The sequence below is a fragment of the Panulirus ornatus genome, chromosome 23 (genome assembly GCF_036320965.1).
Source record: "Panulirus ornatus isolate Po-2019 chromosome 23, ASM3632096v1, whole genome shotgun sequence".
Lineage (NCBI taxonomy): Eukaryota > Metazoa > Arthropoda > Malacostraca > Decapoda > Palinuridae > Panulirus > Panulirus ornatus.
In genome coordinates this window covers 20,825,824-20,838,710 of record NC_092246.1, presented here as the reverse complement: position 1 = coordinate 20,838,710, position 12,887 = coordinate 20,825,824, and the positions used below count along the sequence as shown (strand labels likewise).

The following is a 12,887-nucleotide window of genomic DNA, read 5'->3' as shown; positions in this document are numbered from 1 at the left end:
TGAGGGGTAAACAGTGAATGGGAGGGAGAAGCAGCAGTGATGGAAGGTGAGGGGTAAACAATGAATGGGAGGGAGAAGCAGCAGTGATGGAAGGTGAGGGGCAAACACTGAATGGGAGGGAGCCACAACAGTGATGTAAGGTGAGGGGTAAACATTGAATGGGAGGGAGCAGGAGCAGTGATGGAAGGTGAGGGGTAAACAATGAATGGGAGGGAGCAGGAGCAGTGATGGAAGGTGAGGGGTAAACACTGAATGGGAGGGAGCCACAGCAGTGATGGAAGGTGAGGGGTAAACTGAATGGGAGGGAGCAGGAGCAGAGATGGAAGGTGAGGGGTAAACATTGAATGGGAGGGAGGAGCAGCAGTGATGGAAGGTGAGGGGTATATATCTAATGGGAGGGTGATGGAGTGAGGTACACCACATATATGAAGGAGTTACCACAACAGTACGAGATGCAGCAAGGAACCATGTGCTTGACCCAAAGCATAGCTTGGAAGAAAAAAATCAAAGTCAATAAGGAACCACTGAAAGCTATGATAAAAGATGAGAGAGAGAGAGAGAGAGAGAGAGAGAGAGAGAGAGAGAGAGAGAGAGAGAGAGAGAGAGAGAGAGAGAGAGAGAGAGTGTATAGAAGGAGCATGGGAGAGGAGCCACTATGAGTATAGAGGGAGGGAAGGAGAGGAGTCAGTCTTGACCTTCTGGTGAGAGGTTTCCTCTTTGCCGTCCTGTTCTCGCTTGCCCTGGGAGGGAGGCGGGGTCAGGGGCGTGGCGGGCGTCTTGGTGGGCGTGGTGGGCGTGGGAGGAGTGGGCGTGGCCGTGGCTGCTACGTCATCCTCCAGCTTTACACTCAGACCTGTGACACAGGGAAGGGAGGTTAGGTCACACGACGTCAAATAAGGGTAAAAAAGAGGTCAGGTCAACCGAAGTCAAACTGGGTCAACACGGGTTATGCTGAAGTCAAACTAGGTCAACACAGATTGAGGTCAAACTGATAATCACATCAGCTATTGTGACTGGAATCAGACGAGGCCAAATACGTCACTGATAGTGAAACGAGGTCACGTTAACATGACCCTATGTGACATTAACTCAGGTTCGCTTTAAGTGAACCTAATACAAATTATCACAGTGCAGTAACCTGCGGTTAACTTGGGCCAATTACCTGAGGAAAATCGGGTCATTTCATGTTAGGTCCGTTTGTGTCGGCAACAATGAAGCATTCCTATGATATCAGCAAAATTCAAAACATGAGAGATGTTCACATAATCTTAACCAGGGCTCGATTTCCCCCAAACACACCCACACAAACACAAACACACACACACACACACACACAGGCTGATCTGGTTACAAGTGGAGACACACAGTGCAAAAAATCTCTGAAGCCACTGTCGTACACCGTTATCATAAAGTTTATCTTACTATAATATAACGTTATCTATCATACTGTTTCACTTGCTATATCACGATATCTAGATCACTTAGTTCCTCCTGGTAGGATAATATTTCTGGTCCTGCCGTCAGAGAAGCATGTTATCTTTATCAAGTGTGTTATCTGTCATATAGCCTATACTGCTATCAAACCATCAGACTACGTATGTTTAAAAGCATCACGCTATCGTTACCATACAGTCCATGCTATAGGAGCCATGCTATATTACTATAACGGGCCTATACTGCTATACGAGCAACGCGTCGCCTATCTATGAAGACACTCCATCTGCCACACCACCACCTCTGCGAACGACGAGAGAAAAACAACGAAATGAACTACATAACAATCATTCCAGGTGTATAACACTATTTACATAAGCCATTAACATCAATTGTTGGAAAATTTAGAAATATTCACGCGAGCAACTCGTTAGCAGCGAACAATTACTTCCATGTCGCCAGGAGACACACATATGCAAATCAAACAAGCGGTAAAATGCGCCTAAATGTGTTCTTATGTCCGTGCGTCGTATTATTTCCCAGGAATATGGCCCCGGGAAAGCTCTACGTGAATGCATAATCGCAGACACATTACGTTACCATGATTATCTGTGCTTAACCTCTGTAATAACAAAGGTGTTCCCGGACTGACTCAAAACACGAGAGTTCATAATAACGGCCTCCATTAAACCGTGTGAATCTAGTGGGCGAGTTGACGTATCTCATGAATCAACTATTCTATTTTCACAAACACTCACCCACTTCATATATATATATATATATATATATATATATATATATATATATATATATATAACAACAGACGAAGTCCATGGTTTACCTTGACTATTTCACATGTCTTGGTTCAGCACATCGCCCCACATATACCACCTCGGTCCTTGTAGTTCTATCCAATGCACGTCACTTATCCTCGTGAGTGTTCAGGTTCCAACCGCCCCCCCCCCCCCCCCAGCCTCCGTCACTCCAATCTTCCATCTCCTCCTTGGCTTTCCCCAGCCCATTTTCCCCCTGAAAGTCTAACGCGGATCCCCTTCATCGGCCTCTCTTCACTCGTCCTCTCCATGTGTCCGAGCCATCTCAGCACACCCTGGTAGAGGCCCCTCATTATCGCACCACTCTTATAATGGCATTCCTTACACGGTCAACCCGCCTCACACCACATATTGTCCCAAGTCATCCCATTTCCAACACGTCCACCCCTTATCCATTTTCTTTGGCGTTCAAGGCACCCCATGACCCACGTCCATAAAACACGGGCTGAACTCCTCTTATCTTTAAAACATACCATATTAACTGCCCGAACACCCTGACTTTTCCCTCCACACGGTCCTTAATCAAGCCAGGATCTCAGCCCCCTTTACCACCCCATGAATCACTTCATCCTCCATGGTTCCATCAGCTGTCACGTCCACTCCCCGGGTACCTAATGCACTCCACTTCCTCTCCAACTTGGACCATCTTGTCTCACCCATCTGCCGCACCTCATCACCTAACTTTTGTCCAAATTTACTCTTAACTTTCTTATTTCATACATTCTCTCAAAGTCTTTATATATATATATATATATATATATATATATATATATATATATATATATATATATATATATATATATATACGGAGATTCATTTTCAGGTAATCGCTGCCCCTGATGTGACGGGCGTCAGGGTAAGAGCGATTAAACTACAACTGAAGGGAAGAAAGATGTGGTAAAAGATGGGACGTAAGACCCCCATCCCTGCCCAGATATCCTTTGCTATGTGTTCAGCACAGCACGAAGTGTCCCTGGCAGCACCCGTACTTTATATGATTGTATCCAAGGCCAACTAAATACCCCAACTATGCCTGGCTATCTCCTAAACGCTATATCATATATACATATAACAGCCTCTGCCAGGTAGCCATCTATCGACCGTCCCCGAGGGGAAGGATGAACACCTGGGGGTCGTCTGTGGGCCGACTGCCCTTCCCGCGGTTCACAACAGTATTTTGACTCATCCAGTGTGTGTGTGTGTGTGTAGTGGCTAATGCCTCTTTCTGGCCCTCCCTTCCGGTCACTCGCTCCTGCATCCTGACTCGTTGCAAAACCTACGTTATTTAACCTGCCTCACACACACACACACACACATCTCACTGGCTGCCACTCCGTCCCCTCCCAGAAAATCCCAACTCAGGAGCCGGCTCGTTTCATTAAGACCCAGATTCGCGACTCACTTCCGCAGAGAATTACCTCCAGCTTAACTCTCCTTAAGCTCTGGCGAGTCATATCAAAAGACGTAAAAAGTCGTAAGACTAAGAAAAATGCTTAAGTCGGATTTACACACTGCCGGGTGGCCCCGGGCGACGGCTGAGCCACGTTTTATGGCGAAATTACTTTATCATTATCGTAATGGTTGAGGGAGGTAGGTACAGCCTCGGACATGACTCCCGAATGAAGCTGTACCGAACCCTCTTGAATCGAAGCGAGCCGACAAGAGGCTTCGACCAGGAGCGAACCGGGATTTGAAGACTTTCAAAAATGGCTGGAGAATTTTTTTTTCTTTCTTTTCTCTTTCTCTTCGTCCCCAAGTGTACACCTGCAGCAAGATGGGTGACAGGTGTACCGTCACAGGTGGGGGAACGTACACCTGAGCAGTTTAGGACAAACGGACGGGTCGGTATACACAAAACATATGAGTGGGTCAAACTTTTCTATGACGTCCGGGTTTACCTTGTCATTCATTCAGTCAATTCCATTCGTCCACCATTCTTACATTAGTAACTCATTTATTCATTATTCTCATCATACGTTTCTTGCTCAAGTTTATTTCACGCGATGGCTTCTGGGGTGTTCCGTCCCACCTACATCTTTCTGGAGAACTGATCACTGTCTACATCAACATTCTGGTTTAGAAATGTAAAGGTTTTGTGATCAGGTCACCCCTCACTCATCTCTCTTTCCACAGAGGGGCAAAGTTTGGCCTTTATAACCTTCCCACGTCGCTCAGCACTCTTAATGCTGGTGCAGTCTTTCTTACCATCCCCTGGACCTTATCTATTTGCTCTTTGTGCTTCTTTAGGCGCGGAAACCATACTTGAGAAGCATATTCTAGTGCGTGCGTGCGTGCGTGCGTGAGAAGCATATTCTAGTGTGTGTGTGTGTGTGCGTGCGTGCGTGTGTGTGTGTGTGTGTGTGTGTGTGTGTGTGTGTGTGTGTGTGTGTGTGTGTGTGTGATTACTATTTGTGTGTAACGGGAGAGGCCAGTTCATGATGATTCTTATCATTACGAAAAAAAAAAACCAAAAATAAACTAAAAAAAAAAAAATTCCAATTAAATGCCCTTTAAAAATAAATCCAATGACCTGTGAAATAATTTTTTTTTGTCGGATTTGAAAAAAATTAGAAAACAATTTTGGAAAGTTATGATGACTATTGTCCACTATAAACACTGATGTTCCGGGCGGGGCCCCAGCTCACAATATGCTTCACGGATTAATCACAATTTTAAGTGAAACACAAAAACGAGAAAAATTCGTCAAAAACAACAACAGTTTCCGAACACATGAGGAAAAACTTAACAAAAATCTGTGTTGCTGCTGGTGGGAGGGACTGTGTGTGTACGCAACACAATGGACAAGCTGGTCACACTTCATGAGTGCAGCACACTGGACAAGCTGGTCACACTTCAGGAGTGCAGCACACTGGACAAGCTGGTCACACTTCAGGAGTGCAGCACACTGGACAAGCAGGTCACACTGCAGGAGTGCAGCACAATGGACAAGCTGGTCACACTTCAAGTGTGCAGCACACTGGACAAGTAGGTCACACTTCATGAGTGCAGCACACTGGACAAGCAGGTCACACTGCAGGAGTGCAGCACAATGGACAAGCTGGTCACACTTCATGAGTGCAGCACACTGGACAAGCTGGTCACACTTCAAGTGTGCAGCACACTGGACAAGTAGGTCACACTTCATGAGTGCAGCACACTGGACAAGCTGGTCACACTTCAGGAGTGCAGCACATTGGACAAGCTGGTCACACTTCAGGAGTGCAGCACACTGGACAAGCTGGTCACACTTCAGGAGTGCAATACAGTGGACAAGCTGGTCACACTGCAGGAGTGCAGCACACTGGACAAGCTGGTCACACTTCAGGAGTGCAGCACACTGGACAAGCTGGTCACACTTCAAGTGTGCAGCACACTGGACAAGCTGGTCACACTTCAAGTGTGCAGCACAATGGACAAGCAGGTCACACTTCAGGATTGCAATACAATGGGCAAGCTGGTCACACTTCAGGATTGCAATACAATGGACAAGCTGGTCACACTTCAGGAGTGCAGCACACTGGACAAGTAGGTCACACTTCAGGAGTGCAGCACACTGGACAAGCAGGTCACACTTCAGGACTGCAGCACAATGGACAAGCTGGTCACACTTCAGGAGTGCAGCACACTGGACAAGCAGGTCACACTTCAAGTGTGCAGCACACTGGACAAGCAGGTCACACTTCAGGAGTGCAGCACACTGAACATGCTGGTCACACTTCAGGAGTGCATACTGGACAAGCTGGTCACACTTCAGGAGTGCAGCACACTAGACAAGTTGGTCACACTTTAGGAGTGCAACACACCAGACATGCAGGTCACACTTTCAGTGTGCACAATTGAGAAGCAGGTCACACTTCAGGAGTGCACAGTTGAGAAGTGGGTCACACTTCAGGAACGCACACTTGGAAAGCAGGTCACACTCTATACATCCTCGAAAGCAGGTCACACTTAGTAAACCCCTAGACAATCAGGTCAAACTTGACAAGCTGGTCACACTTCCAGCCTACACGCTTGAGAAGCAGGTCACAACACTACCAGAATGCACACAAAACACATAAAAAAAAAAAAATAGGTCACCTGAAAAAAAAAAGGCAAACTTAACGCAATGAAGCAAACGCTGCACAAAATAAACATAAGAAAAAAAAAAAAATTGTCGTCGAAGCTTTGACACAACAACTGGTGGTGTGGCGGAGGACACACAAACACACACACACACACACACACACACACACACACACACACGAGTGCAACGCATCCCACCGTGAATGAAGGTAATAAATAAAGTAAAAATGTAATTGGCACTCAGTCATGGGAGGAAATTACAGTGGGGCGACGTCCGTATTAAGCCTCATCCTTCTAATTTGCCCCAGCCTGGCTTACTGCTCTTACAATACTAATATTCCGCTTCAAACAATACATTAAAAATGCTAAAATGAAAAAAAAAGAAAAAAAATTAGCTACGAAGAAATGAGATTTCTCCCCCTCCCCTCCCTCCCCCTTTTCCTCCCCCCCAACTGCAACGCCTGTTATAGTTTTCTGGACCAATATGTAATCCTCGTGATTACATTGAAGATAATCTCGAGAGAGAGAGAGAGAGAGAGAGAGAGAGAGAGAGAGAGAGAGAGAGAGAGAGAGAGAGAGAGAGAGAGAGAGGGTGGGGGAGGGGGGAAATGTAATCTCGAAATTCTCATGAAAATGAAGAATAAGTGCGGGACGTGTAGGATTACTTCTCCCCCAGATTTCAAGCAGCAACAGGATTACATTGGATACTGACAGATAACAACAGTGTAATACAGCAGAGGCGTTACAGAATACAGGTCACGTTGGCTACAGGGGATACTGACAGATAACAACAGTGTAATACAGCAAAGGCGTTACAGAATACAGGTCACGTTGGCTACAGGGGATACTGACAGATAACAACAGTGTAATACAGTAGAGGCGTTACAGAATACAGGTCTCGTTGGCTACAGGGGATACTGAGAGATAACAACAGTGTAATACAGCAGAGAGGACATAGGTCACAGGTCACGTTCGGCAACAGGGGATACTGACATAACAGTGTAATACAGTAGAGAGGGCATAGGTTACAGGTCACGCTGGCTACAGAGGACACTGTAATACACAGCATCGTCATACAGAAGAGAGAACAAAGGCTGCCAAGTCATCGTGAAAGCACGCCATGATGAAATGAAAATGCATTATGGCCTATACGAATACGAACAGTTTGGGTCGAGATGTCTTTTATGCTCTCGCGCGCGCGAGCGGTTCTGATGCCTTTCCTGATTTCATGCCACATCATGACATTTACCCGGTGAAGCCTACGTCACACCCAGGCAAAACACGCAGAAGCCCACCAGGCTTGTTGCGTATTACGTCACGCACTTCTAATGGAAGGGGAGTCAGTTCGCCGCTTAAACTCGTTTAAACCTCCAAAATGATGAAACTGTATGACAGTGAGTTAGATATTAATGGCGTCTATTGCCTACCTGGTACTGGATAGGTGGTCCTGGTGTTTGAGGAAACAGGTAGCCTTGTACACGTTGCTTACCTTCTCCCAACAGGTGCCGGACGGCACGTCAGGGACACGCTGAGTAATGCGGCGGGTGTGTGTGTCATGTCACCATGGCTGTTTAATCTGTATATGGATGGAGTAGTGAGGGAGGTGAGGGGGTTCTTGGGAGAAAGGGGCATGGCTGAAGTGTGTGATAGAGGTGGGGTCGAGGTGGTGTAGGGTGAATTACTGTTTGCTGATGACACGGTGCTGGTGGCAGATTCGAGTAAGAAACTGCAGAAGAGTGTGTGAAATGAGAAAGTTGAGGGTTAAAATGCAAGAAGAGGAAGGATATTAGGTTTAGCAGTGCAAAGACACAGATTAGTTGGGGAGTGAGTTTAAATGGAGAGAACTTGTAGTGTTTTAGATACCTGGGAGTGGACAAGGCAGCTAATGGAACCATGGGAGCTGAAATAAGCCATACACTGGGTAAGGGGTCGGTCCTGGGAGGACTGAAGAATGTGTGGAAAAAGGCAAAGAACAAAGACAGGCGTGTAAGGGTCTGAGGACAATTTGTGGTGCGAGGAGGACTGATTAAGTCATAAATCATTGGGTAAGAGAGAGGCGTGGTGGGAAGAAGGACATAGTTGAGAGTGTTGAATAGAAAGTGCCGAACTGGTTCGGGATTGTATCGGGAAGGAGAAACTGATGAGGATAAGATATGAAGGATGCTTTGATGTAACGGGTGAGAGGCGTGCACGGGATAGAATGAACCGGATCGATGTGGTACATGAGGAACGCCGTGCCGACATTGGGGTCACCCAGGGCGTATGGAAAGGGCAGGGTAAACCGCAGAACAGTCTGTAGGGCACTGCTACGGGATGGATGGTGCCAGTTTCAGAGCATCATACACGAAAGCACGACGACAAATGAGGCGCGCAAATGAGACCGTTGTTCTTTTGTTCTCAACGCTGCGTCGCTAAGGCGGGGACGCTGTCTGAGGGGTGCGCGTTGCCGGACTCCGCCGCCTGTTTGAGGCTGCACCGCGAGTGAGGCGTTACCTTTAGCAAGGCTCTGTCACCATCAGATGACGAGGGAGAGAGAGAGAGTACATTCTCCTCAAAGAACTTCCCTCCTCAAGGGCGTTCACCAGGTACCTGATGATTAACCACATACACAATCTTCAGTGCATGAACTTGATAGCCAACCGTCATCAAATCTTCACTAAGACGAACCCGACCCTTGATACCAGACGACACAAATCAAGCAACAACTCCAGAGACGACGAGAACCAACGTCCAACAGACTCCAACACTCCAGGCCAATAACCACGGTACAAAGGTGGGGAATATGTTGAAGCGCCACCCTCGCCTCTGACATGCAAGACCTTCATAAAACCGTCGTCATCTGGGAAAAGAGCAAATTCCAAGTTCCACAACTTATGAGGAAACATTCTCCAACATTTTCCCCTCCCCCATTTTTTTTTTTTTTTGTTCCCTCGTTGAAGAAATATGAAGCAGGAATAATGATTGAACTCTTAACCATTCCGTCCACCCGCCATCTCGAGTTAAAAGAGGTAATCTGTCGGAACATTTTTCCCCCCCCGACCTACGTGTCATTGGGTAACCATGTCCCCCACCCCTCCCCCCTCAACGCCACGGGTTTCGAAGCTTGGTACCGGAGAGAAAATCACGATCAAAAGTCCCCCATGATGACGTGGGGGGGACGGAAGACGACGAAGAGGACGGCGATGATGAAGAAGACGATTTCTTTCACACGGATTCAAGTCTTGGGAACTTTCTTGTCGTGTTTGACTTGGTGTGGCTGTGTGTGTGTGTGTGTGTGTGTGTGTGTGTGTGTGTAGGGGGCCGGGTGGTAGGAAACGTTCGAGTGTGCTTGGCCGCCTCGTCCAGCACACACAGCTCTCACTACCAGTCCTCGACCAACCTAACGCCTTCGACCACATACGTATCTACCTGTGTTCACTTCATTGATCACGTGACTTTGACATGAGGGTCACCTGTGCCTCATGTTCGTCCTGCGCCTCGGCAGCCGATCTTCGCGTCCAGAGAATCTTCGCCTCACGCCAATATTCCGCCTCACCTCAATCTTCAGGCGTTGGCGGTCCCGAGGTAGACTCAATCTTCGGATCACCTCAGGTCACACACACACAAGCCCCTCCGATCAGCCTTAAATCTCGGGGTGGTCGTCACCTCACCTCTCGGCCGCCCCAGAGCAACGAGGGAGTCGCCCCAACCCTCGAGCTCTCCTGGTGGGGGAGGTGACACTAAGCCATCCTATCTCTTGAGGTTCGACCCTTGTCTTGTATCCCTAGTCCTCGGGGTCAAGGTCAACCTTTGGGAAACAACACCCCCCCCTCCCCCCGATTTCTGGGTCAAGGTCAACCTCCTAGAACACCCACCCCCCTATAGTCTTCATATGGGGGGGGGGGGGTTAAGCCTGGCCTACCAGCACCCCACGACCAGGCTGGTTGACTGCCCCTCCCGCCTTCCTACCAGAGATCCAAGGCACCAGCTAGAACCTAACTTTTAGAGTCAATTCTCAAGGACGTAATGACGCTGCTAATGACATGGAATAATGGGTTTGCCGATAACCTCGCCGCAACCCACTAACTTATTTGCCCATCCTGCAGCCGGGGCAGGCTACGGCCTCCCCCACTTCCCTCTCTCCCTCCTCATGACACCAACCCTAACGTGAATGACTCCATCCCATCTACACACACACATACACACACACGGTGCAGGAGATGAAGGAAAGAGTGTATCGAGAGCACGAAAGCAAGGAGGAGAAATTCCAAAGCTCTCGTCTCCTCCATCTACTCCACCTCCGACCTTTTGGAAATTCAACTCGACCCAGATCACCAAGTCGTCACCATGATCCACCACGCATCAATGTAAACTCCTCCTCCTGCCGCTCCTGCTGGTAATGACTCCTTACAATTACTGTAGCTGTAATCACCAACGTGTCTCTTGCTGTCGTTGTGGCTGTTAGAAAGGACGTACTGTAGTTCATATGAACACGACCCATCACCATCACTGTTCATGATGAACACATACCGTGGTGATGGTGGTGATGATGACGTCAGACCGCCTACTCCAACACAAGGGGTAGGTATCAGTGCCTGGGTTACCCATGAGTAACCTGTTACTGCTGCTAGCCACCTGCCCCATGAATACCTGGGTCAACCCATGAATGGCTCCCTACGGTAACGGGATACTACAGTGTCTACCTGACTGGCAGTTACCCATGGTCGTTCATAGCCACGCTCACTGATCACCCACCCACGCCCCACGACACCAGTAACCACGCCCACCCACGCCCTTTGACACCCATGAGCAGCCAGTGACAGCCACAAACAGTCGCATGTACCATTACCAACCCGTTTCCCCGGGAGTCACGGGGCTACCGGGGAAGAACCGGGACCGGGTACGGGGGGGCGCCGGGACCGGATGCGGGACAGGGCGGGGCAGGATCAATAGCAGCATTATGAGTGGCTAGCAGATTACTACCATCACTAATACAATTACTGGCGCCCCTGCCAACCACCCCCTCCCCATCCCAATCCCACCACATATTTTCCACTCTCTCTCTCTCTCTCAAGACCTGCCTGCTGGGGGAGGAGGCTGTCGGAGAGGCTGTGGGAAAGGCTATGGGGAGAGAGGGGGATGGTACATGGATACGGATACATATACACGTGTAGATAACACATGTATACCCCTAACCCGGATACATTCCTCTTGTCCTCATCATCTTATCACAAGCCTCACGCTCGACCCCACCACTTTTCACCATCACTCACTCCCACTGTCATTCTCTCTCCTCCCTCTAAAACTCACTCATCTCTTCACTCACTTTTTCACTTTCTACGATTCAATCACTTTCACAATCACACCTTCGCATCGTCACTCACTCTCCCTTAGTCACTCATTTTCTGCCACTATCGATCACCTTCCTTTGATCGCTCCCCTCCTCTGTTACTCACTCTCCCCCTTATCACACCTTCAACTACCCCCTCCACCTTCACTTTCCCTCTACCATAATCACCTTCACTTCATCACTCACTCTCACTTTATCATTCCCCCCGGCCGTTTCCTGCCTATATATATTTTCTGCACAAATCCTTCCTCCACTCACATTATCAAACATACAAGCACGACAAAAAGCCACAGGAGAGCATGGCACCTTCCCTCCCTCCCTGCTTGCCTGCTCATCTCTGCTGTGTGCTGACGACCTCAGACCCATATCCCTCCTCATACAGCTGCACTACCTCCTGCTGAACAAACACAGCCTGGCTACCCACAAGAACAAAGGCAGACTCCACCCCCTGCTGAACAAACACAGCCTGGCTACTCACAAGAACAAAGGCAGACTCCATCCCCTGCTGAACAAACACAGCCTGGCTACTAACAAGAACAAAGGCAGACTCCCCCTGCTGAACAAACACAGCTTGGCCTACTAGAACAAAGATTCCATCTGCTGAACAAACACAGCCTGGTCCACTAGAACAATGATTCCCCCTACTGAACAAACACAGCGTGACCCAGAAGAACAATGATTTCCCCACTTGAACAAACACAGCCTGGCCCAACAAAGACACACTCCTCCCTGCTGAACAAACACAGCCTGACCCAACAAAGACACACTCCCCTCTGCTGAACAAACACAGCAAAGACAGAGACTCCCGCTGCTAAATAACAAAGCCTGGGCCCAAGGAGGACCCGCCACACCTGCTGAAACAAACACAGCCCAACCAAAACAAAGAAAAAACTTCCTACCCTCCACCCTACTCAACAAAACAAACACAGCCCAACCAAAACAAAGACAAGACTTCCTACCCCTCCACCCTACCACCCTACTCAACAAAACAAACACAGCCCAACCAAACAAAGACAAGACTTCCTACCCCTCCACCCTACCACCATACGCAACAAAGCCACGGGTCGCACGAGACAACACAGGAGCGTCAATCCAACCCGACACAAGTAATCAGAAGACACGCGGGATGCGCATCAGGATTCCGGCAGCGGTACGATAATTGCCGCCCCCCCGAGCCCCTCGTGCGATAACCCAATTGGTCACGTCTGCCCTCAGGACAACGATCGTAT

At 48.5% G+C, this 12,887-nt stretch overlaps 1 protein-coding gene across 1 annotated transcript in view; it reads right to left on the bottom strand.

Annotated features, from left to right (window-relative positions):
- LOC139756876 (uncharacterized) overlaps positions 1-12,887 on the bottom strand; it is a 113,942-nt gene that overhangs the window by 58,223 nt on the left and 42,832 nt on the right. The window contains exon 2 of the mRNA XM_071676735.1: positions 696-853. Within this exon, the coding sequence (XP_071532836.1) occupies positions 696-853 (158 nt within the window). The remainder of the gene's footprint in view (positions 1-695; positions 854-12,887) is intronic.